Genomic DNA, 25,669 nt, shown 5'->3' with positions numbered 1-25,669 from the left:
GAGACGGAACCATTGGGTTGCTACCCTACATAGTGACCAGAGCCCTATGGTGCCATTGGAGACGGAACCATTGGGTTGCTACCCTACATAGTGACCAGAGCCCTATGGTGCCATTGGAGACGGAACCATTGGGTTGCTACCCTACATAGTGACCAGAGCCCTATGGTGCCATTGGGTTGCTACCCTACATAGTGACCAGAGCCCTATGGTGCCATTGGGTTGCTACCCTACATAGTGACCAGAGCCCTATGGTGCCATTGGAGACGGAACCATTGGGTTGCTACCCTACATAGTGACCAGAGCCCTATGGTGCCATTGGGTTGCTACCCTACATAGTGACCAGAGCCCTATGGTGCCATTGGGTTACTACCCTACATAGTGACCAGAGCCCTATGGAGCCATTCGAGACAGAACCATTGGGTTGCTACCCTACATGGTGACCAGAGCCCTATGGTGCCATTGGAGACGGAACCATTGGGTTGCTACCCTACATAGTGACAAGAGCCCTATGGTGCCATTGGAGACGGAACCATTGGGCTGCTACCCTACATGGTGACCAGAGCCCTATGGTGCCATTGGAGACGGAACCATTGGGTTGCTACCCTACATAGTGACCAGAGCCCTATGGAGCCATTGGAGACAGAACCATTGGGTTGCTACCCTACATGGTGACCAGAGCCCTATGGTGCCATTGGAGACAGAACCATTGGGTTGCTACCCTACATGGTGACCAGAGCCCTATGGTGCCATTGGAGACGGAACCATTGGGTTGCTACCCTACATAGTGACAAGAGCCCTATGGTGCCATTGGAGACAGAACCATTGGGTTGCTACCCTACATGGTGACCAGAGCCCTATGGTGCCATTGGAGACGGAACCATTGGGTTGCTACCCTACATAGTGACCAGAGTCCTATGGTGCCATTGGAGACGGAACCATTGATTCTCTGGTCATCTGTCCCTTGATCCTCCTCACCTGGGTAGGGTACCCGTCCCTTGGTGACCAGCTCAGTGAGCAGGATGCCGAACGACCACACGTCTGACTTGATGGTGAACTTCCCAAACAGCGCAGCCTCCGGGGCTGTCCACTTAATAGGGAATTTAGCACCTGGGAGAGAACAGAGGGGGATGAGTGGATGACAGAATGTAACTACATATGGCTACTGGTATTCATTCTCTCCAGAGATGGGAGTGTCTCTCAGAGACACTGTTCTCTCCCACTCTCTTCATGAACTAAGGCAATCATTAGTGTGTGTGTGTGTGTATGTGTATGTGTGTGTGTGTGTGTGTGTGTGTGTGTGTGTGTGTGTGTGTGTGTGTGTGTGACCTCACCTTGCCGTGCTGTGTACTCATTGTCCTCAATCAGCCTGGCCAATCCGAAGTCGGCGATCTTACACACCAGGTTGTCCCCGACCAGGATGTTAGCCGAGCGCAGATCTCTGTGAATGTAGTTCATCCTCTCGATGTACGCCATGCCTGCTGCCACCTGGAACAAACAGACAGACAGACAGACAGACAGACAGACAGACAGACAGACAGACAGTAAAATCACTGAGTTAAACGTAGTTCCAGAAAGAATACAACACACGGTGACACACCCCTGTAGTTCCAGAAAGAATACAACACACGGTGACACACCCCTGTCCTGAAGTTTCAGTGCTTCTGAGTTGTCTTGTTTGTGGTCACACAGAGTTCAGTTATATAAACACAGAGCTGAGTGAGTGACATCTTTATCGGGGCTTACCTGGGCTGCCATGTCAACCAGATTGGGCAGCTTCAGTCCTCGTCCCTCCCCATCCTTCAAGAAATCAAGGAGGCTTCCTAAACAACAGGAGATATCTGTTGTCAGAACATGCATTTGAAATAGAAGATCTTTATTGAAACAAGTCTTCTGAACGTCAGTTAACAGTCTGACCTACATGTGGGATTCCTTCCCAGCTTGTCAAAGAAACAATGTTTTCAGCCCATTTTTTTATACACTTAATTGAGGGATCTGAAGCTCTTTCTTGTGGTGCTCGTAAATGTCAGCTTGTTGGCCAACTGTGCCATAGTTAACTATAGGCTTCAATTATTGTTGCACTGAAAAAAACACACAGGGCTTGCAACAAGGCAGATGGTTACATAGTCTATCTAGCTAGGCCTACAGCGTGTCACTGAAGGTGCTGGCTCACCACAGTGTCAATGTTGGATTATTCTTTAAAGAAATATTGAGTTCTAGGGTCCGTTTTCTCCATAGCATCGTCGCAGAGTACGTGGACAAAGGTATTGTATTGTGTGTGTGTGTTTCAACATGAACTGTGTGTGGGTGTGTGTGTGTCTGTCTATGTGTGCATGCGTCCATTCATGGGTGTGTGATTGACAATACCTTTGCCCATGTACTCAGTGACGATGTAGATGGGTTCCTCAGACACCACAGCGTAGAGCTGCACCAGCTTGTCATGCCGGAGCTTCTTCATGATCTGGGCTTCTTCCAGGAAGGACTCAGGAGACATGGTGCCCGGCTTCAGCGTCTTCACCGCCACCTTAGTGGTGCCGTTCCACGTTCCTGTTACCCACCAATAACAAAGTAGAAGTACAGCCATCACATCTCACAACTTCTGGGGCCAGTTTCCTAGACAGTTTAATCCTAGTCTTGGACTAGGTTATTTCGGTGGAGATTATCCATTGAGCATGCTTCTTAGTCCAGGACTAGGCTCAATCTGGATCTGGAAAACTGTTCATTGATGTATACAGTACATCATGTCACAAAGCAAGACTTGAGACCATTTTGTTGTGAATTCAATAAGTAATACTGTGTACAATATAGTATGTACATATCTAAAAACTCAATAAACAGACAAGTCTTGCTTTGAAATACAACAACACAGCACACAACTCAGAAATGGACATTGACGTCTGCTTGCCTTTAATTCACACGCACAAAGGTTGTCCTGAGGGACAAATCAATGTGTATGACATTTATAGTGACCCTTCATTACAAATGGCTTTCAAAAGCCATGAGAGAGATGTGGCAAGGTTTTAAACCCCACAATATACCAACAAGGGAAAGGATAATCCGTTGTAGGATAGTTAACAAAAACAAAAGCCCTGTAAGTAAGGCCCTCTCTGGTGTCGTGCAAGTTACTGTACTGTAGCACAGTGTGAGCATGCCACTGTTCTCTACAATAGTGTACCTACAGCTTCAGGCCTTTGTGTCAGTAAGTACACTGTGAAACATTGAACCATTGAATCAGGGTCTTCTTCATACGAGGTCATTTAGCTTGTTCTGTGGCAGCGTCCCAAATAGCATCCTATTCCTGTACTACTTTTGTCCAGTGCCCAAAGGTAGGGCACTATATAAGGAATAGGATGCCATTTGGGATGAGGGCTGTCACAGTAAATAATGCCAAAATATTAACTGTGACCTAAAGGCAAGACAGACCTCGAGTCAGTGTGTGACATTTGGGATCCACATGCTTTTCTACTGCGGTGAGTTTGGGGATTTTAATTTAAGAATTTGAATAAATCCTGGAGAGCGGTGTTGATAAGTGACACAGCTATGACTGCTGGGCCTCGTCAGTCTTTTTGGGGCCTGGTACTGTGCAGTGACTGTGCTGAGGTCACCCGCTGGGTTCTGAGGTAATGGGATCCCGGGTGTCACTGGCAGCAGGGTGTGGGGCTAGACTATCAGCCGGGACTAACCCCAACCAAAACCCCAAACCCATAAACAGAATGTCCAAACATTACAACAGGACACACCCTTGATCTAAAACTCTGGACTCAAAAGTAGTTCATTTAGCCAGTTCTACACAAGATACATTAAAATAATAGTAGGATTGTATGTTTAAAAAGTTACTTTTAGACTACTGATTTAAGCCTTTAAGCCCTCAAATGAAGCATGATAAAATAATATTTGCAAAAATGTAGGGTATCCTGAAAAAAAGAACGATAACTTACATTTTCATTAACCATTACAATACAAAACTGAACCACCTGCACAAAAGTTTCATTTTGTGATTTATAGACTGAAAATGTCCTCAGGTGATTCTATACTTAGAAAATAAATATATATATAAGTTATCAAATTTTCCTCCCGGACACCCCTCACTAGAAATGAAAAGAAAATGATGGAACTATTTTGTTCTTACCACACCACACCTCAGCAAAACATCCCGCCCCCAGCTTTACTTCGAACTCAAGTGAGTCTCTGGCGATTTCCCAGGAATCGTGAGTCAGGCCCACAGTATCAGGGGTGTAGTTCACACACACACCGGTTAAATTAAAGCACAAACCATCCGCACTCTCTACAGGGGAGGGAACATGGAAGGCAAGGCACACAGAGTTAACTACCAGGGAGAGGAACATGCAAACAGGCAGATGGAAGGCGGCCATATTGAATTGAGAGAGCAGAGTTTGTAGACATTGACAGTTTGTTGAAATCATTGTTTGTGTTTTACATGGATCACAAACTAAAAGTGTCCCTTAGGAGAGACCAAGTGATGATGATCTCATTTAACAGTAAAGACGTTTCTGACGTTCCCCTTTTCTCTAAGAGAGAGAGGTTGTGAGGAGACTGAATCTGTTCTCTGTCTGATGTCTCTGCTTTCTCAGTCAGTGTGGCCTCCTTTCATGTAGCCTGTGGTCAGACGTTTACGGAGGCGAGTCTGCCCGTACCCATCCAGACCTCCCCAAACTGCCCATTCCCCAGACGCTTGATGAGCTGCAGTGACTCTCGTGGGATCTCCCACACGTCTTTGGTTTTGACGGACAGGTCGGTGAGGCGGGGCATCCCTTTGTGGCAGGGCACTACCAAGCGACAACACAGCCCCGCTGCCCGCTCTGCAGACAGGCATGATGAGCGTTCACACACATACACACACGCATACCCACAACACACACACACACACGCATACAGAGACACAGAGAGAGAGAGAGAGAGAGAGAGAGAGAGATAGAGAAGAGAGGGGGGTTGAAAGAAAGCAGTTAGCAAAGCACTTTGAAGAGAGAGAGAGAGAGAGAGAGAGAGAGAGAGAGAGAGAGAGAGAGAGAGAGAGAGAGAGAGAGAGAGAGAGAGAAGATAGAGAGAAGAGAGAGAGAGAGAGAGAGAGAGAGAGAAAGGATAAAGAGAGTGAGGATTGAGAGAGAGAGGATAGAGAGAGAGAGAGAGAGAGAGAGAGAGAGAGAGAGAGAGAGAGAGAGAGAGAAAGGATAAAGAGAGTGAGGATTGAGAGAGAGAGATGAGAGAGAGAGAGAGAGAGAGAGAGAGAGAGAGAGAGAGAGAGAGAGAGAGAGAGAGAGAGAGAGAGAGAGAGAGAGACAGGATAAAGTGAGAGAGGATAGAGAGAGAGAGAAAGAAGTAGTAGCAGTCAGTTAAGGTGAACTCTTATAGCAGCACAGTTCCAGGTGCATCCAGCGGTAAGCACCACAGCAGCCAGTCAATCTGTCCCACTAAATGTCCCAGACAGTGTCTGTCCCCAGGCCATAAAGTCAAGCCTCAATCTGTCTAACACCCTCTTAGCTACTGTTCATCAAATCACACTGAGTGCTGTTCCATCCACCCCCCCTTTAAGTATCGTACAGTACCGCATTAGGATTCTGTCGCCTCTGTTGATGACACACAGAAGGTGACATTTTTACCAGCTTCACTATATTCCTTTGAATGGAAGAAATTCAGTAAGGAATTCAGCAAGAACTTCAGTAAGGAATCCAGCAAGGAATTCAGTAAGGAATTCAGTAAGGCATTCAGTAAGGAATTCAGTAATGAATTGAAGGGTCAGTGTTGTTTAGGTTGCAGCCTGTTTTGTGTAGTGGTTGTTCTTAGTCAAAGCTAGAATGAAGTGATTAGCAAAGGTCAGATATGACTGCAACAGCCCGCTATAGATGGCCACATTAATGGTTCTACTCTGGTTAATGGCATGTGTGACTCCCAACACTTTATTATAATGAATGTAATTGCTTGGAGATAGCCAGCCTGTCAATCACTCCAAATGAACATTAAAACGTCCTAGTTGTAATGATGGTTAAACACATAGAGACCACATAGTTAATGCACAACACGGTGCACCACAACTAGGACATTTTAATGTTCATGCAAACTAGGGAGTAAAGGAGGGTACTGTAGTCTAGATTTGAGACAGGGACAGCAGAAGCCATTGTGGCTGGTAGCTGTATGTCTATTAGTGTGTGATGATGAAAACCCGTTATCTCATCCCTGACATGAACATTTGCGTTACTTCTTTCCGCAGAGAAAGTAGATGTGTTTGCCCACCATCGATTGAAAGCGAGACGTGTGGATGGTGCTTCCGCCGCTGTCCCTCCACTTTGATTCCCCTGACATGCAAGGGCCCCCGGGCCCCCCCGGAGATAAGGACCAGGCTGTTTGCTCAGGGTAGTAAAGGGGAGATAAAGGCTTGTGTCTCTCCAATGGGAGTGCTGTCTGACTGTGCTGCAGCCATTAAAGCCCATCGGGGCCTGTTGCTGTGACCTGGCATCAATACTGTACTTTATGTCTCAGTCTCACTATCATAAAACATGTCAATACAGCAAATGGGAGAAGCTGGCGTTGGACACACTGCATGCACACAGTAGGTATCAAAACAGTTATTTGTCCTTGTTGGCTATTAAGATAAAGTGGTATTTCTGAGATAAAGATTTCATTTTTTAAACTACATTCTTAGAAACTAAGGTCCTATCTAGAACCTAAAATGGTTATTCGGCTGTCCTCATAGGAGAACCCTTTTTGGTTCCAAGTAGAACTGTTTTTGGTTTCAGGTAGAAACCTTTTGGGTTCCATGTAGAACCCTCTGTGGAAAGGGTTCTTCATGGAACCCAAACAGGTTCTACCTGGAACCAAAAAAGGGTCTTCAAAGGGTTCAAAGCCGAATAACCATTTTAGGCACTAGATAGCACCTTAGTTTCTAAGAGTGTAGTTTGGCCTGGTGGTGTTTTGGCCTATGCGATTGCTGTTTGGCTGCGGTGGGAAAGATGCGTTGACAATATAGAAATTAAACCTCAATAAAAACCCAAGTGAGAGATCGTGAGAAAGCAAAAGGCAACAGAAGAAGCACAAGCCCTGGAAGAAAACAACAGTGGTCAAGGTCATTTGAAGAGGTGTGTTTGGACTTCACACTATATGCCCCCTGGGGTGGCAATAGAGGGCATGGAAAGACAAGGTTAATGCACTGTGACACAAACATACACACAAAATCCATACGGTTCATTTCCAGTGGACTAAGAATCGATATGTCAATGTGATAACTGGAGCACATCACCATTCTCATGGAGAGAGATATACAAATACATAGAGGTAGAGAGATGCATAAAGAGAGAAAGGGAGAGAGTAAAGTGAGAGAGATTGGGTGAGGAAAAGACAGAGAGTGAGAGAGTGAAAGAGAGGGATAGAAAGACAGCAAAAGAGAGAGACAGAGAGCGAGAGAGAGAGAGAGAGAGAGAGAGAGAGAGAGAGAGAGAGAGAGAGAGAGAGAGAGAGAGAGATGTCTCATCTGACACCAACACGTGCTCATGAATGCAGTATGTCATCATCAATGGAGTGGCGTTGAACAGTCCTCGGCGTCTGCTGAGAACATGGTCTGTACGACGGGGACTAACATGCCTATTAGAGTGAACCAATTGGCCTAGTTACTCACACTAAGACTAGAGCGATCGAGTAGGCTACTTCACCCTTGCAGGGTCCCCTTTTCAAACAACAAGAAGTGGCGCTAGTGTCACAAGTGTCTCAATAGTTGTAAAATAATTGATTTCAAAATGTGTCACTTCATCAATTCTTTAATCACTTATCTGTTGCATCCTCAACAGTTTTCTGAAAGTTTAGAAAGTGCTAAGCTGAGTATTTGAAGTTTGCATTTATGTTTTACATTACCACTAGCCCTTACTTCAATTTCACTTCAATTGCACTCTATTCCCTTCTCAAATCTGAAGAGGCCTTAACAGTGTAAATTAGATTTTACAGATGAACAGTGTCAACATAATGCACTTCTGGATCACTCCAAGGAAATGGACACCAGACTCTTGTATCTATTTAGGCTTTCCAATCATCTGCTACGTCCATATCCTGTCTCCACTATACCATAACACCAATATGACTACAGCTCTGCCTGGAGGAGTTCCACTGTACATTACTGTAACTCTAACAGGTCATCATAGCTACGCCACTCATAGATGTCTAATAAACATTTTAATAATGGTGAATGAATGGTATAACTGACTGTTTTGGTCAGCTCACTGTTACTGCAACTCCAGGCCTGCACTGAAACCGATGATAAACTAGCAATTTTTGAGGCAATATGGCTATCATATGCATTTCAGTCATATATGTCTAACGAATGGTGTATGAATGGTGCAACTTGGACCTTTTCTGACTCTCACCTGAGTAGTGCTGTACCAGCTGCTGTAGGGTCTCAAACTGAGCCCTGGTGGTGATGTAGTAACCACCGCTGTCCAGCTTACGGATCTTATAATGCTTCACGTGGTCCCCCTTCACGTCATCCCAGTCTCGTATGGACAGGGAGAAGGCACCTGTAGGACACACAGATGGGGAGTAGAGTGTCACTGGGAAACAATCACTTACCTCATGCATTAGCACTGAGGGTCATGGGAAATGATTGATAGTATTACCAGATACAGAATTAGATTTTATAGAATAGTCAGCTGCTCAGTTGGATAAATGAACAGTATATCAAACATTCTGTTAGACAGCTGTCCTACCATACAGGCAGTGGTGTAAAGGACTTAAGTAAAATACTTTAAAGTAACTACTTCATTTGGGGTATCTGTATTTTACTTTACTATTTATACAGTGCCTTGCGAAAGTATTCGGCCCCCTTGAACTTTGCGACCTTTTGCCACATTTCAGGCTTCAAACATAAAGACATAAAATTGTATTTTTTTGTGAAGAATCAAAAACAAGTGGGACACAATCATGAAGTGGAACGACATTTATTGGATATTTCAAATGTTTTTAACAAATCAAAAACTGAAAAATTGGGCGTGCAAAATTATTCAGCCCCCTTAAGTTAATACTTTGTAGCGGCACCTTTTGCTGCGATTACAGCTGTAAGTCGCTTGGGGTATGTCTCTATCAGTTTTGCACATCGAGAGACTGAAATTTTTTCCCATTCCTCCTTGCAAAACAGCTCGAGCTCAGTGAGGTTGGATGGAGAGCATTTGTGAACAGCAGTTTTCAGTTCTTTCCACAGATTCTCCATTGGATTCAGGTCTGGACTTTGACTTGGCCATTCTAACACCTGGATATGTTTATTTTTGAACCATTCCATTGTAGATTTTGCTTTATGTTTTGGATCATTGTCTTGTTGGAAGACAAATCTCCGTCCCAGTCTCAGGTCTTTTGCAGACTCCATCAGGTTTTCTTCCAGAATGGTCCTGTATTTGGCTCCATCCATCTTCCCATCAATTTTAACCATCTTCCCTGTCCCTGCTGAAGAAAAGCAGGCCCAAACCATGATGCTGCCACCACCATGTTTGACAGTGGGGATGGTGTGTTCAGGGTGTTGCTTTTACGCCAAACATAACATTTGCATTGTTGCCAAAAAGTTCAATTTTGGTTTCATCTGACCAGAGCACCTTCTTCCACATGTTTGGTGTATCTCCCAGGTGGCTTGTGGCAAACTTTAAACGACACTTTTTATGGATATCTTTAAGAAATGGCTTTCTTCTTGCCACTCTTCCATAAAGGCCAGATTTGTGCAATATACGACTGATTGTTGTCCTATGGACAGAGTCTCCCACCTCAGCTGTAGATCTCTGCAGTTCATCCAGAGTGATCATGGGCCTCTTGGCTGCATCTCTGATCAGTCTTCTCCTTGTATGAGCTGAAAGTTTAGAGGGACGGCCAGGTCTTGGTAGATTTGCAGTGGTCTGATACTCCTTCCATTTCAATATTATCGCTTGCACAGTGCTCCTTGGGATGTTTAAAGCTTGGGAAATCTCTTTGTATCCAAATCCGGCTTTAAACTTCTTCACAACAGTATCTCGGACCTGCCTGGTGTGTTCCTTGTTCTTCATGATGCTCTCTGCGCTTTTGACGGACCTCTGAGACTATCACAGTGCAGGTGCATTTATACGGAGACTTGATTACACACAGGTGGATTGTATTTATCATCATTAGTCATTTAGGTCAACATGGATCATTCAGAGATCCTCACTGAACTTCTGGAGAGAGTTTGCTGCACTGAAAGTAAAGGGGCTGAATAATTTTGCACGCCCAATTTTTCAGTTTTTGAATTGTTAAAAAAGTTTGAAATATCCAATAAATGTCGTTCCACTTCATGATTGTGTCCCACTTGTTGTTGATTCTTCACAAAAAAATACAGTTTTATATCTTTATGTTTGAAGCCTGAAATGTGGCAAAAGGTCGCAAAGTTCAAGGGGGCCGAATACTTTCGCAAGGCACTGTATATTTGACCATTTTTACTTTTACTTCACTACATTCCTAAAGAAAATGATGTACTTTTTACTCCATATATTTTCCCTGACACCCAAAAGTACTTGTTACATTTGGAATGCTTAACAGGACAGAAAAATGGTTCAATTCACACACTTATCAAGAGAACATCCCTGGTCATCCCTACTGCCTCTGATGCAGCGGACTCACTAAACACACATGCTTCATTTGTAAATTATGTCTGAGTGTGCCGTTGACTACCCCTATCCCTAAATACATTTTAAAAAACAAGAAAATTGTGCTATTTGGATTGCCTAACAGAAGTCATTTAAAATATATATATACTTACACTTATATATATATATATATTTATACTTTTACTTTTGATACTTAAGTATACTTAAAACCAAATACTTTTAGACTTTTACTCAAGTAGTATTTTACTGGGTGACTTTCCTCATTTTCTATTAAGGTATCTTTACTTTTACTCAAGTATGACAGTTGGGTACTTCACTTAGATGAGTTGGTGGTTACCTTTTGTAGTTTCGCTCTCTCTGATGAGATAGGTGCCACGGGGGTTACCAGTGAACAGCAGCTGCCTCTCTGCATCCTTCCGGCCTAGTTTCCCAAAGTACCAGCTATGAAGAGTGGGTAACAACGAGTGAGGGAGGCACAATCATAAACCATCCATCTTGGTTTGGTACAGACTATGTGTGTAAAGGGTCTTTGAGTTTAAAAATGATCATCTGATACACAGCGATCAGAGACACGTTGATTGTGACACCAGTCACAGGGCCAGTTAAAACTCTCACTGCAACACTGCCAATAAATCCCCATGTGGCCGTGGTCTCTGAGACTAGAGGCTGAACACTGGCTAAATACATATAGAGAGGGAGCATGACGTGTCTCTTACAGTAATAAGTCAGTGTTGGTGGATTGAACCACCCCCCATACAAACCCTGGCTGTTTAAGTCCATCATGCTATAGTGTACCTTGTGGTGCACCAATAGAATAATGACATCATTATTCACCAGAGTCTGATGGAGAGTGAGGTGGGGGAAGGGGCCTGTAGCACTGTCTGACACCAAGGTATATATATACACACACACACACACACACACACACACACACACACACACACACACACACACACACACACACACACACACACACACACACACACACACACACACACACACACACACACACACACACACACTCACTCACTCGGGAAAAACTCTCACACTGTCTCTGACATTTCAAATATCTGAAAACACAGCATTTAACAATTCACACAACTCTCCTCTCTTTTATAGTGTCTAATAAAAGTGTTTTTAATGAGCCGGTGAAAGTGCCAGCTCTGCAGAGACATACTGTACAAATCCCAGTATGTTTACATTTCTCCTCAGAGCCTTGTCTTGACTGTTAACTTCAGGCACTGAGATATAGAGAGCATATCTGCGCTTGTCTAAACTTCTGACATCTTCCTCTCTCCCTGTTGTCTCAGATAGAAAACAGAGGAGAGAGAGCGAAAGAGAGTGAGAAGAGAGAGGGTTAGAGAGACAGAGAGTGTGTATGTGTGTGTGCGCGTGTGTGTGAGTGTGTGCGTGTGAGTGACGTGACAGGAGAATGTCACTTTGTGACCTGGTGTCTGGTGTGCCATGTATTCAGCTCTGTCAGAAAGTGTCCCAATGAAACCCAGTATGACAGATTGCTTCTCACTCCTCAGCCTGGATGGAGTCCACTGGAGCCACGTAATTACTGGGGATGTAACCATTTCCACCGGTGGTGAGGGAACGAGCATCCCACCAGTCCCCTTCACTGAGGGAGAGAGAGAGAGAAGGGGGGCAGAGAAAGGGAGGGAGAGCGATAGATGGAGAGAGAGAGAGCAGAGGAAAAGCATCATTACATGACATTCCCTACAGTATTGATCAATACACATGTGCAATACTAGTCAGTCATGGTAGGGGTGAGGCTTAAAGGGTTTAACCCTTGCTAACCAAAGGAACCCACGTGGGATCAGATGGTTTCATGTACACTATGTATTAGGAGATTGGCTATAGAAATAACAAATGAACCACTGTGATCAATAATGCATTTGACGTAAATACATTGGGTAGCAGTACATGCCTTGTTCATGTGGAATCCTATACTGTAGGGAGGCAGCATGTGTTGGCAGCACTGTCTGAATACAAGCAGGGGTTGAAAGGAGGGAGGGAGAGCTCTTAACGACCACAGCTTGCATGCCCATGCAGCCATTACTGCCTCTCTCCTGTCCTCTTTCTCTCCCTCTAACAACCGTCTCTCCATCACGCTCACTCTCCTGTCCTCCCAACACACTGGCCTAGTTTACATCACCTCTCTCCCTCGCACATTTCATTTCATCTTTCTTTTTATATCTCCACTTCCTGACACACTTAACTGTTATCCCTCGCTGTCTCTCAAACACAGTATAGTCCCTTCTTCTTTTCAACACCAGACTGCATTACATTCTTAATCTCCCTGTATTCCTGTCAATGTATTCCACAGTACCCCACCACTCATTCATTGATCCTCTCCTCCCCAGGCTCCTCCCTGTTTTCCCCTTTCCCCTGACTCCTCCACAACACCATCAAAAACACACATGGAAAGCACAGGAGACATAGGTGATGCCTTAAGGAGTGGTCCATTATTTGCTAGCCCACACACACACACACACACACACACACACACACACACACACACACACACACACACACACACACACACACAAGACCACTCACAGTGTTGTTATTCTACCGTTCAGTAGGCAGCTAACATGACAGGTTTCATTTGTTCTGAGAGGACAATGGATGTTACATCTGGAGGGCTAGTGTGTTCAAGCTAACACGCTAACGCCAACAGCTGAGAGGAATGATGGACTGCTGGGAGGAAAGGAGGAGCGAGAAAGGCAGAGAGAGCAGGCGGAAGAGTGAGAGAGAGAGACAGAGAGGGACGGGATGGACCCCAGTCCATTCACCACTTCTGTCTTCTTAAACAAACGCTCTTTAAACCAAGTCGGCTGCGCCGCAAAGACAGAAAACAACAACATGGGTAAACAAACAAAGAACCAGCCTTCTCCCATCTCCAGAAGTACTGTTATGCTTCAACTAACTTCTTTCCCTGTGGTCACTGCTAATGACAGAGTAATCATTAAACAAAACATCTGTGGTATTTCCTGCATATTTCTGAGGTAGTTTTACAAAAACAGACTGTGAAAAAATGTGCTAAATGTGCAATTGCATGATGAAGACGTATACACGTGTCCTCTTGTTACAGCAATCATGTTATAGGAAACTATTCTAAGCAATCAGAATCAAACATTATAAACACTTGAGTCTTATTGTTTGGGATGCTTCCCTGTAACGTGTTGTTTGCATTCACCAAGCTCAGCGATTCATTGAGAAGATGCCACCATAAGACAACACAACAGACCCTGTGCTCAGTAGCCACAGGATTCCCATGGCTGCTCACGTAATTCCCTGCCTGAACAGGCATCTACCATGTACTGTCTGTTTGCCAGGCAGCCTGGCCTGAGAGGGAGAGACTGGGCCTGGGCTGGGTGCAGTTACTCTTCTCTCCAGCAGGGGGCAGTGTGCCAAGCTAGAACAGTGCCTGGATGCTGCCAGGGAGGGAAGTTAGAAGTGAGGGAGGCGTGGGCGGACGGAGGGTGGATGATGGAGGGCTGAGGCTGCAGCTCTGACTGGCTACTGGCCAGGAGGAGAAGATGAAGGGAGGAGAGGAGGAGGGGAAGAGGGGAGGATAGCATAGAGAAGGTCCTAATGATGATGTCTTCCTGCCTTTGCTCTAGATGGGTGGGCAGTGGGTGGTGGTGGTTAAACGTGTGCTACTGGGGTATGAGGAGCAGCCCTTCCACACGGGAGAAAGGACAGGATGTCAGCTGTTAAAGCAGTATGGATGGGTATGGAGACTGGTGAGTATCCCCTGTGCTGTCTGGGCTTTAGGTTGAAAAACTACATGGGTGAACATAAACATGGGGACAGTGGAGGAGGAGCTGGGAAATCACAAACCTAAACAGACACAGACAGTCATACTTCTGAGAGAATATATCAAATGACATTTTTCAGTGTGTCACTAAAGCCTGCTGAGAAGGAAAAACCCATCCATGAGGTTTCAGAGCAGCATGTTCATGGGCTGGTCTGAGACAGTTGTGCTGACAGAGGCGTAACAGAGTGGCTGCACTTTGTGTCAGACCGTTCAAAGAGAAGGTCTACACCAGACTAAAGCAGACTGAAGAACAACACAAAACCCTTCCACATCCCCCACCTCAAACTAAAGCAGACTGAAGAACAACACAAAACCATTCCACATCCCCCACCTCAAACTAAAGCAGACTGAAGAACAACACAAAACCATTCCACATCCCCCACCTCAAACTAAAGCAGACTGAAGAACAACACAAAACCATTCCACATCCCCCACCTCAAACTAAAGCAGACTGAAGAACAACACAAAACCATTCCACATCCCCCACCTCAAACTAAAGCAGACTGAAGAACAACACAAAACCATTCCACATCCCCCACCTCAAACTAAAGCAGACTGAAGAACAACACAAAACCATTCCACATCCCCCACCTCAAACTAAAGCAGACTGAAGAACAACACAAAACCATTCCACATCCCCCACCTCAAACTAAAGACCCCTGCCTGTTCCATACAATTTAAATACTGATGTCTTGAAAATGGAAATAAAACTTATTTTACAGTCATTCCAACACCTTCCCCGGTCAAAGTGATAAACCTAGGCAGCCAGGCTACCTGAGTGATTCTAATATGATATTTACATCTAGAATATAGACCTTTTCCCACTGTCAGTGGAGTAGGTGTGATGTGTGATAAGTGGCTGTACTTACGTGCTGTTGATAATCTGAAACCTCTCCCCTTTCCTGAAGCTGAGGTCGTCCTCTGTCCGCGCCTCATAGTCATAAAGTGCCACAAAGAGGGTAACTCCTGCCGAGAGAAAACACACAGCGTCAGCACTCAAGCGATTAGGAAGTGCAGCAAATGAACCTTAGAGTCTGAGAGACTAACATTGAACTGACTGACCCTGGAAGGGAAGCTGGGTGCACGGTAGTTTTTATACTAGAGTCTGCAGTCATTTCTGGATGCAGTGGATATACTAAGCTGTAGTGAATTGAATGTGAAATCATCCATTAAATTGGTGACAGTATAAATAGCTGGAAATAAGCCTTCATACAGTATTGGACATCTTTCACCTGAAAGGTAGCATACAAACACTGTAGCAATTATGAATGGAAAAGGTCCTTCATACAATCTTTCAGCAGGAGACAGTCCAAGGAGCCAAGCTGAGAGAGGATCTAGGGAGACAGGCTGAGAGTGTCCAAGGAGACAAGCTGAGAGAGGATCTAGGGAGACAGGCTGAGAGTGTCCAAGGAGACAAGCTGAGAGAGGATCTAGGGAGACAGGCTGAGAGTGTCCAAGGAGACAAGCTGAGAGAGGATCTAGGGAGACAGGCTGAGAGAGAATCTAGGGAGACAGGCTGAGAGTGTCCAAGGAGACAAGCTGAGAGAGGATCTAGGGAGACAGGCTGAGAGTGTCCAAGGAGACAAGCTGAGAGAGGATCTAGGAAGACAGGCTGAGAGTGTCCAAGGAGACAAGCTGAGAGAGGATCTAGGGAGACAGGCTGAGAGTGTCCAAGGAGACAAGCTGAGAGAGGATCTAGGGAGACAGGCTGAGAGAGAATCTAGGGAGACAGGCTGAGAGTGTCCAAGGAGACAAGCTGAGAGAGGATCTAGGGAGACAGGCTGAGAGTGTCCAAGGAGACAAGATGAGAGAGGATCTAGGGAGACAGGCTGAGAGTGTCCAAGGAGACAAGCTGAGAGAGGATCTAGGGAGACAGGCTGAGAGTGTCCAAGGAGACAAGCTGAGAGAGGATCTAGGGAGACAGGCTGAGAGAGGATCTAGGGAGACAGGCTGAGAGTGTCCAAGGAGACAAGCTGAGAGAGGATCTAGGGAGACAGGCTGAGAGTGTCCAGGAGACAAGCTGAGATAGGATCTAGGGAGACAGGCTGAGAGTGTCCAAGGAGACAAGCTGAGAGAGGATCTAGGGAGACAGGCTGAGATAGAATCTAGGGAGACAGGCTGAGAGTGTCCAAGGAGACAAGCTGAGAGAGGATCTAGGGAGACAGGCTGAGAGAGAATCTAGGGAGACAGGCTGAGAGTGTCCAAGGAGACAAGCTGAGAGAGGATCTAGGGAGACAGGCTGAGAGTGTCCAAGGAGACAAGCTGAGAGAGGATCTAGGGAGACAGGCTGAGATAGAATCTAGGGAGACAGGCTGAGAGAGAATCTAGGGAGACAGGCTGAGAGAGAATCTAGGGAGACAGGCTGAGAGTGTCCAAGGAGACAAGCTGAGAGAGGATCTAGGGAGACAGGCTGAGAGAGAATCTAGGGAGACAGGCTGAGAGTGTCCAAGGAGACAAGCTGAGAGAGGATCTAGGGAGACAGGCTGAGAGAGGATCTAGGGAGACAGGCTGAGAGAGGATCTAGGGAGACAGGCTGAGAGAGGATCTAGGGAGACAGGCTGAGAGTGTCCAAGGAGACAAGCTGAGAGAGGATCTAGGGAGACAGGCTGAGAGTGTCCAGGGAGACAGGCTGAGAGAGGATCTAGGGAGACAGGCTGAGAGTGTCCAAGGAGACAAGCTGAGAGAGGATCTAGGGTGACAGGCTGAGAGTGTCCAGGGAGACAGGCTGAGAGAGGATCTAGGGAGACAGGCTGAGAGTGTCCAAGGAGACAAGCTGAGAGAGGATCTAGGGAGACAGGCTGAGAGTGTCCAGGGAGAAAGGCTGAGAGAGGATCTAGGGAGACAGGCTGAGAGAGGATCTAGGGAGACAGGATGAGAGAGGGTCCAGGGAGACAGGCTGAGAGAGGATCTAGGGAGACTGGCTGAAAGAGGGTCCAGGGAGACAGGCTGAGAGGGGATCTAGGGAGACAGGCTGAGAGAGGGTCCAGGGAAAGAGGCTGAGAGAGGGTCCAGGGAGTCAGACTGAGAGAGAGTCCAGGGAGACAGGCTGAGAGGCAGGCTGAGTGAGAGTCCAGGGAGACAGGCTGAGTGAGAGTCCAGGGAGACAGGCTGAGAGAGAGAACAGGGAGACAGGCTGAGTGAGTCCAGGGAGACAGGCTGAGTGAGAGAGAGAGTCCAGGGAGACAGGCTGAGAGAGAGAACAGGGAGACAGGCTGAGAGGGAGTCCAAAGAGAGAGGGGCTGAGCCTGCTCCATCTACCCAGGCAGTCTGCTGAATCTCTCAGCATAAGTCTCCACAAGTCTAAAGAGCTTTCTTTATTCATCTCCTTTCCCTGATCTGAAAGGACTTGATGCACCACAGCAATATGGTGGTGGTGGAAGCCTAGACAGTCTTTTGAGTGTTGGGACAGTGTTGAGTGTACGGTGGAAATGAATAGTCTGTGCTTTAAGAGCAAGGCCCTTGGGGATAGTAGCAGTGAGAAGAGAACAAGCTGCTGGCTTTCACATGACACAGAACAGAGAGAGAGTAAGAGGGAGAGAGTAAGAGAGAGAGAGTAATAGAGAGAGAAAGAGAGAGAGAGAGAGCGAGAGAGAGAGAGAGAGAGAGAGAGAGAGAGAGAGAGAGAGAAGAGAGAGAGAGAGAGAGAGAAAGAGAAAGAGAGAGAGAGAGAGAGAGATGCACACAGGGGGATTTTGCATGCCACACCTCTGATGCATCTACCTGTCACAAGATACTAACAGACTGCATGACTTCTGAAGAAATGCCTCCACATCTCCTCCATTTACAAGAAACCCCTAGCAAGCCAGAATACAACAACCAGGCTTTGGTTATGCATGGTTTATTATTTATTATATATTTACTACAGTAATCTGAGGATTGGCATGTGAGTGAGGCCCATTCAATTCAGTAATTTAAGGTCACGGTACATACAGTGCTAGCTGTGAATTTCCGTTCAGACTGTTGACTAAGTGCAAACAGATCAAATGATTCCCGATAGAATGTCACAAACGGCACCTCATCTATGAGCCTGAAATGCAAAATGGTGCCTGTTAGACAGACAAGGCAGTACCACTATTTTGTCATGAAAGTGGTTTAGAGAGAGAGAGAGAGAGAGAAGAGAGAGAGAGAGAGAGAGAGAGAGAGAGAGAGAGAGAGAGAGAGAGAGAGAGAGAGAGAGAGAGACAGTTTGTACCAAAGTTAAACCCCCTTGTCCCCTGCAACTGACAGTGGATTTGGATCATTTTGGGACAGAAATAATCCACACTTGATGGAAGCTGTGTTAATTAAGTGGAAACGCTGTAGCTCCTCTTGTAGCAGCAGAGGCTCAGTGAAACATAAAGGATATCCTGACTGGGAATATTCTCTATGTAAACAATGAACCCACCCTACAAAGGGCTGTGCAAGCGCCGGCCGGACGTTCAAACACAGGGCCGAGGGGCCGGGACTGGGCTGTGAGGTGAAGCGGGTCCAGGGAAGTCAGGAGAGGGGCTAAAGGGGAACGTATGGACACCCCTACCTGTTCCGCCACGGGTGCGTAGGGTCCCGGTGTGGGAGGAGGTGTTGACCCCTCCGAAGACGGTCATCCCCTGGCCGACAGGCGCCTGGAAGTTGTTGAAGTTGGGGATGGCGGTGACCCCGAAGCTGGGATAGTGCTGGTGCTGCGGCGTGGGATCGGCGCCATAGCGGAAGCCTGTGGCACTCTGGGAGATGCTGGTGTCTCGGTCGTCTGTGAGTTTCGTTGCTTCTTTATCCTTGCATTGTACACAGCCCATTATCTATATTCTACACAGAGAGAAACACAGAGAAACAGAGAGAAACACAGAGAAGAAGAAGAGGGATTATCAACTTGCTTGTAAATCAATAGAACATCGAGTCTGAAAAGGAAAAGGAAGGTTACAGGGCTGATGACAAGCCACAATACATGGAATAGAAGTGTACTTTAACATTGTTCTTGGTTTGCTCTCCTCTCTCCTCAGATGACATGTCCTTGTCTCATTAGAGAAATGCTGTCTCTCAAGGAGCACTAGGAGGTTTATAGCCTGACACACACACGCGCACACACACGCGCACACACACACAAACGCACGCGCGCCCACACACACACACACACACACACACACACGCGCGCATACACACACAGCAGAGCTCCGGATGACTCACACAAACACTGTGTCTCTTTCACGGCCAGGGGAAAAAAAATACACTCAGATATACACTCGTGTTGGGGAAGGAGAGCTAGTCGGGGAGAAGGGGACCCATGGAGGATCGGTCATAGGGGTATTCACTCATCCATTATTCCACGATAACATCACTGCCAGCATCGACCGGCCGGTCCTATGGGTGGGAGGAGGGGGAGTGTGGATGTTGCTTCTGTCTGTTAATAAGGAGACAGGACATATTTCCAGTAGGACATCTCTATGTTTCTTCCGACACTATTACTAAACCAAGTATAGTCTCCTTTTATGGTATAACCTAGGTCTTCAAATACTGGTATGTAAACACACCTACAGACAAGAAAACATGTTCAAATACCTTCTGTAGAGACTGTTTATGCCTTGGCTGTGATGGTATTGGCACAAAATTAAAGCGTATAAAGTTTATCAACTAGCAGGTGCTGGGGAAGATTACCACAGGACAGAATTATTCACCCTGTGACCATTAATGTGATCTCATTACCAGCCTACAAAATAAACATGAAAATAACACTGTCTGTGTAGACCAGAACAGACAAACAGACTGTAAATTGCAGTGTTCCCTTGGAGACAGACTGCTGATCTAGTCCTCAGCTATCTAGTCCTCAGCCACGACTGCCCTCAAAAGTGTCATTTGAAAATATTCAGGATTTCAATTAGAGGTCGACCGATTAATCGGGATGGCCGATTAATTAGGGCCGATTTCAAGTTTTCATAACAATCGGAAATCGGTAATTTTGGACGCCGATTTTTTTTATTTATTTTTATTTATTTATTTATTTTACACCTTTATTTAACTAGGCAAGTCAGTTAAGAACACATTCTTATTTTCAACGACGGCCTAGGAACGGTGGGTTAACTGCCTTGTTCAGGGGCAAAATGACAGATGTTTTACCTTGTCAGCTTGGGGATTCAATCTTGCAACCTTACAGTTAACTAGTCCAACGCTCTAACCACCTGCCTCACGAGGAGCCCGCCTGTTACGCGAATGCAGTAAGAAGCCAAGGTAAGTTGCTAGCTAGCATTAAACTTAATCAATCATAATCACTAGTTATAACTACACATGGTTGATGATATTACTAGTTTATCTAGCGTGTCCTGCGTTGCATATAATCGATGCAGTGCGCATTCGTGAAAAAGGACTGTCGTTGCTCCAACGTGTACCTAACCTAAATACCAATGCCTTTCTTAAAATCAATACACAGAAGTATATATTTTTAAACCTGCATATTTAGCTAAAAGAAATCCAGGTTAGCAGGCAACATTAACCAGGTGAAATTATGTCACTTCTCTTGCATTCATTGCACGCAGAGTCAGGGTATAGGCAACAGTTTGGGCCGCCTAATTTGCCAGAATTTTAAGTAATTATGACATAACATTGAAGGTTGTGCAATGTAACAGGAATATTTAGACTGATGGATGCCACCCGTTAGATAAAATACGGAACATTTCCGTATTTCACTGAAAGAATAAACGTCTTGTTTTCAAGATGATAGTTTCCGGATTCGTCCATATTAATGACCTAAGGCTCACATTTCTGTGTATTATTACAAATGGTATAGAGAGAAATAGTCCTATAATTCCTATAATAACTACAACCTAAAATTTCTTAGCTGGGAATATTGAAGAGTCATGATAAAAGGAACCACCAGCTTTCATATGTTCTCATGTTCTGAGCAAGGAACTGAAACGTTAGCTTTCTTACATGGCACATATTGCACTTTTACTTTCTTCTCCAACACTTTGTTTTTGCATTATTTAAACCAAATTCAACATGTTTCATTATTTATTTGAGGCTAAATTGATTTTATTGATGTATTATATTAAGTTAAAATAAGTGTTCATTCACTATTGTTGTAATTGTCATTATTACAAATACATGTAAAAAATTGTCTGATTAATCGGTATCGGCTTTTTTTGGTCCTCCAATAATCGGTATCGGTGTCGTAAAATCATAATCGGTCGACCTCTAATTTCAATAAGAGCCCTGTTTCCCTTGCACTGTCGGTCTCTGTCTGTCTCTCTCTCTATCCTTATTTTCCTCTCCTCTCTCTCTCTCCCTCTTCCCTCTCTCTGATCTCTCTTTCCCTCTTTCCAAGCCTCCTGGCCTGGTGTGTTGTGTCTATTCCATCTCTTCTGATAGAAGAAGCAAGTGCAGTCTGCAGTCACTTAAGACACATGGGAGAAAGAATGTTGTCCAGTATGCTTCCCTTTGGCCAGAGGGAAAAAACAAGGCGCAAATTATAGGAAGCCCTCCTCCCTTCCATCAATCAGCACAGCTGACACACAATGGCCACCCATTGAGCATGGTCAAGGTCCAGAACCTGCTTCCCACATCATCACTGACTGACGGTCGCATGCATGGCAAATGGAGAGAGAGAGAGAGAGAGAGAGAGAGAGAGAGAGAGAGAGAGAGAGAGAGAGAGAGAGAGAGAAAGGATAAATAGAGAGAGAGAGAGAGAGAGAGAGAGAGAGAGAGAGAGAGAGAGAGAGAGAGAGAGAGAAAGAGCATCAGGATTCCCAATCCATTAAAGTTTAAACAACTGAGCAATACACATATTGGTTTAAAGTTGTAGATTAAGGCTAAATCCACACAGATACAGTGATCAGATAAAAAGGAATCTCTGTGACATTATCCAGTCTCATATAATAAATAACATATCAGACAGCGGCTAGTATTTGGCCTCTGACCGTGACCTGGCAACCAATGAATCCCTGGCTCCGCAAAACGACGTGCGAATGCTACAATGACTCAGTGGGCTAACACTGTAATACACCACAACAAGCCCTAGACAGGAAGAGAGCCAAAAATCAGATAACTGTAACGGTCAGTGGTGGATTCCACAGCATCTCTAATCGTCTTCAACTTGTAGCATCACTTAAAATGCTCAAAGTTGCTTGATAATCTATCTCATAACATAGCCACTGGGCAGCAGAGAGAGATTGGATTGGCTTCTGGACATCGACATTTGTATTGATCTCTGTTATCCGGTCAGAGGGCTTGGCTTGTGTTGTGGTAAATGTCAGAGTAATCTGTGGAAGCAGGATGTTGTTAACTGAATACAGTCAAAGCTGCCTCTGGTAACAGCACAGTACTAAAGGTGATTCCAAAAGAGCCAAATGGAACAGGTTGTTGCTGTGTAGATGACTGGAGATGTTGAGCATGGCAAGCACGCCATACACACACACACACACACACACGCACGCACGCACACACACACACACACACACACACACACACACACACACACACACACACACACACACACACACACACACACACACACACACACACACACACACACACACACACACACACACACACACACACACTGCAAGACCACTCACAGTGTTGTTATTCTACCGTTCAGTAGGCAGCTATGAGACCGCCCTCACAGCAGGAGACAAACAGACAGCCACAACAGAGCCTCAGCCCAGTACGAATCCTGCTCACTGCGGACCCCTCAACACAGGCTAGGGACTGAGCTCAGCATCACTGCTCCCTTAGTTTGAACCCAACCTCTTTCATCTCTTTCTTTGCCCCCTTCCCTCCTGTTGAGAAAACAGAAAACACCTGCTAGCCGTAGGCGCTTGTATTGTTGTTTACTCCTTCTCTCCTCCCCTTCCTCTGCTGCAGAATAACAGCCTGAAACCAACTGATAGCCATCAGCACAGTGTTTCATATAGAAACCAACTGATAGCCATCAGCACAGTGTTTCATATAGAAACCAACTGATAACCATCAGCACAGTGCTTCATATAGAAACCAACTGATAGCCATCAGCACAGTGTTTCATATAGAAACCAACTGATAGCCATCAGCACAGTGTTTCATATAGAAACCAACTGATAACCATCAGCACAGTGTTGCATATAGAAACCAACTGATAGCCATCAGCACAGTGTTTCATATAGAAACCAACTGATAGCCATCAGCACAGTGTTTCATATAGAAACCAACTGATAGCCATCAGCACAGTGTTTCATATAGAAACCAACTGATATCCATCAGCACAGTGTTTCATATAGAAACCAACTGATAGCCATCAGCACAGTGTTTCATATAGAAACCAACTGATAACCATCAGCACAGTGCTTCATATAGAAACCAACTGATAGCCATCAGCACAGTGTTTCATATAGAAACCAACTGATAACCATCAGCACAGTGCTTCATATAGAAACCAACTGATAGCCATCAGCACAGTGTTTCATATAGAAACCAACTGATAGCCATCAGCACAGTGTTTCATATAGAAACCAACTGATATCCATCAGCACAGTGTTTCATATAGAAACCAACTGATAGCCATCAGCACAGTGTTGCATATAGAACCCCATATCCTTATCACTTTTCTTCTCATCAGATTGGCTCAACCAATCAGATCAATGGTCCTTCATGGAAAACCAATTATAAAGCAGAACATGAACAGAAGCTAGTTAAAGTAAAGGCCATTCATATAGGATCTATATGGACCAAATTCATTAATATATTTAATTGAAAGATCTAAAACGTTGAAGGATCTAAGGCTGCTTTAAATTAAATAAAAAGCAGAAGGGATGACAATTGATTAAAACAAGTTAAAGAGGTGTCAACTTTTACCATATGTTGTGTAATCTGTCTCTCAACAAAGAGGAGAGGAGATAGGGGATAAAACCAGATCCATCCACAGATCCAGGTCAAATATGAATGGAGCGGTTGTGGAAACTCAAGGTTGGCATGCCTCAGAGTCTGTCGGGCTAGCCGCAAGAGAGCTGCAGAGGGACCAAACGCCCTGGATGGAAGCATGTATATTTCATAGGGGGTGATGAGGTGGGAAGGGTGAATCACTAGTATACACTGTCACATTATGCCCTGGGGGGGAGAGCCTTTTATCACCACTCTTTACACGGATGGTCTGGACAATTTTGGGACAGCCTCTGTCTGGACAGAACACCTCAGGCTTTACATGAAGCCATCATCTCTGAGCAGAGAGTAGGGAGGAGGAGAGGGAAAGAAAATGGAAGCTTATACAGGACATACACTGAGTGTACAAAACATTAAGAATACCTTCCTAATACTCAGTTGCAGCCCCCTTCTGCCCTCAGAACAGTCTCAATTCGCTGGGGCAAGGACTCTACAAGGTGTCGAAAGCGTTCCACAGGGATGATGGGCCATGTTGACTCCAATGCTTCCCATAGTTGTGTCAAGTTGGCTGGATGTTCTTTGGGTGGTGGATCATTCTTGATACACGCAGGAAACTGTTGCGCGTGAAACACCCAGCAGAGTTGCAGTACTTCACACAAACCGGTGCGCCTGGCACCTACTACCATATCCTGTTCAAAGGCACTTAAATATTTTGTCTTGCCGATTCACCCTCAGAACGGCACACATACACAATCCATGTCTCAAATGTCTTAAGGGTTAAAATCCTTCTTTAACCTGTCTCACCCCTTTCATCTACACGGATTCAGATGACATCAATAAGGGATCATAGCTTTCACCTGGATTCACCTGGTCAGTGTATGTCATGGAAAGAGCAGTGCTCTTAATGTTTTGTACACTCCTATGTATATTTGTGGGTCTGTAGATATTTGGGTGAGCTCATCTCAATGACCTAGTCATTAATGTGTGTCTCAAAGTCAAGCCAGGTCAATGACGTGGCCCACGAAGCCAGTCATGTCTCTCTCTCGCCCCTGCAGAGCCAGACAAAGGATCAAGATGTTTGGTTTTGTTCTCTCACTTCAGTTCTGTGCGTGTAAAATATTACTCTGCCTCTGTGTCATGCCCTTCATCAGAGTGAATGTTAAAACAAACTTCCAGACAGAGAGAGAGAGCATCAGGTCTACAGAGATAATGAGATAGAAGATGATTAAGTGGGGCGAGAGGATACGGAGGGGAGGAGGACAATGCCTGTCTAAGAGAGGGACAGATGAATAGAGAAGCCCACTAATACACCCACCCAAGACCCATCCTGCGACCTAAGAGGCATGCACCAGATGCACAGCATGCTCTGCTCACACCTAATGGTCCAAGCCTAAATAAGTAAATGCTCTCAACAAAGAAAAATGTC

General features: G+C 45.3%; 1 protein-coding gene across 2 annotated transcripts in view; it reads right to left on the bottom strand.

Moving 5' to 3' along the window:
• Positions 1-25,669, bottom strand: part of LOC139415068 (tyrosine-protein kinase Fyn-like) — a 79,889-nt gene that overhangs the window by 2,880 nt on the left and 51,340 nt on the right. Inside the window, exons 3-12 of one of the 2 annotated variants that reach the window (XM_071162833.1) lie at positions 18,941-19,206; positions 15,294-15,390; positions 12,121-12,219; positions 10,933-11,036; positions 8,364-8,513; positions 4,653-4,817; positions 2,365-2,544; positions 1,744-1,820; positions 1,332-1,485; positions 976-1,107 (exon numbers count right to left, since the gene is read on the bottom strand). In XM_071162833.1, the coding sequence (XP_071018934.1) occupies positions 976-1,107; positions 1,332-1,485; positions 1,744-1,820; positions 2,365-2,544; positions 4,653-4,817; positions 8,364-8,513; positions 10,933-11,036; positions 12,121-12,219; positions 15,294-15,390; positions 18,941-19,196 (1,414 nt within the window). In that variant the 5' untranslated portion in view covers positions 19,197-19,206. Of the gene's footprint in view, positions 1-975; positions 1,108-1,331; positions 1,486-1,743; positions 1,821-2,364; positions 2,545-4,126; positions 4,283-4,652; positions 4,818-8,363; positions 8,514-10,932; positions 11,037-12,120; positions 12,220-15,293; positions 15,391-18,940; positions 19,207-25,669 lie in introns of both variants that reach the window. The other variant, XM_071162834.1, reaches the window with a different exon arrangement.

Source organism: Oncorhynchus clarkii, chromosome 8, assembly GCF_045791955.1.
Source record: "Oncorhynchus clarkii lewisi isolate Uvic-CL-2024 chromosome 8, UVic_Ocla_1.0, whole genome shotgun sequence".
Lineage (NCBI taxonomy): Eukaryota > Metazoa > Chordata > Actinopteri > Salmoniformes > Salmonidae > Oncorhynchus > Oncorhynchus clarkii.
The sequence above is the reverse complement of the archived record's forward strand: the minus strand, read 5'-3'. Positions and strand labels throughout refer to the sequence as shown.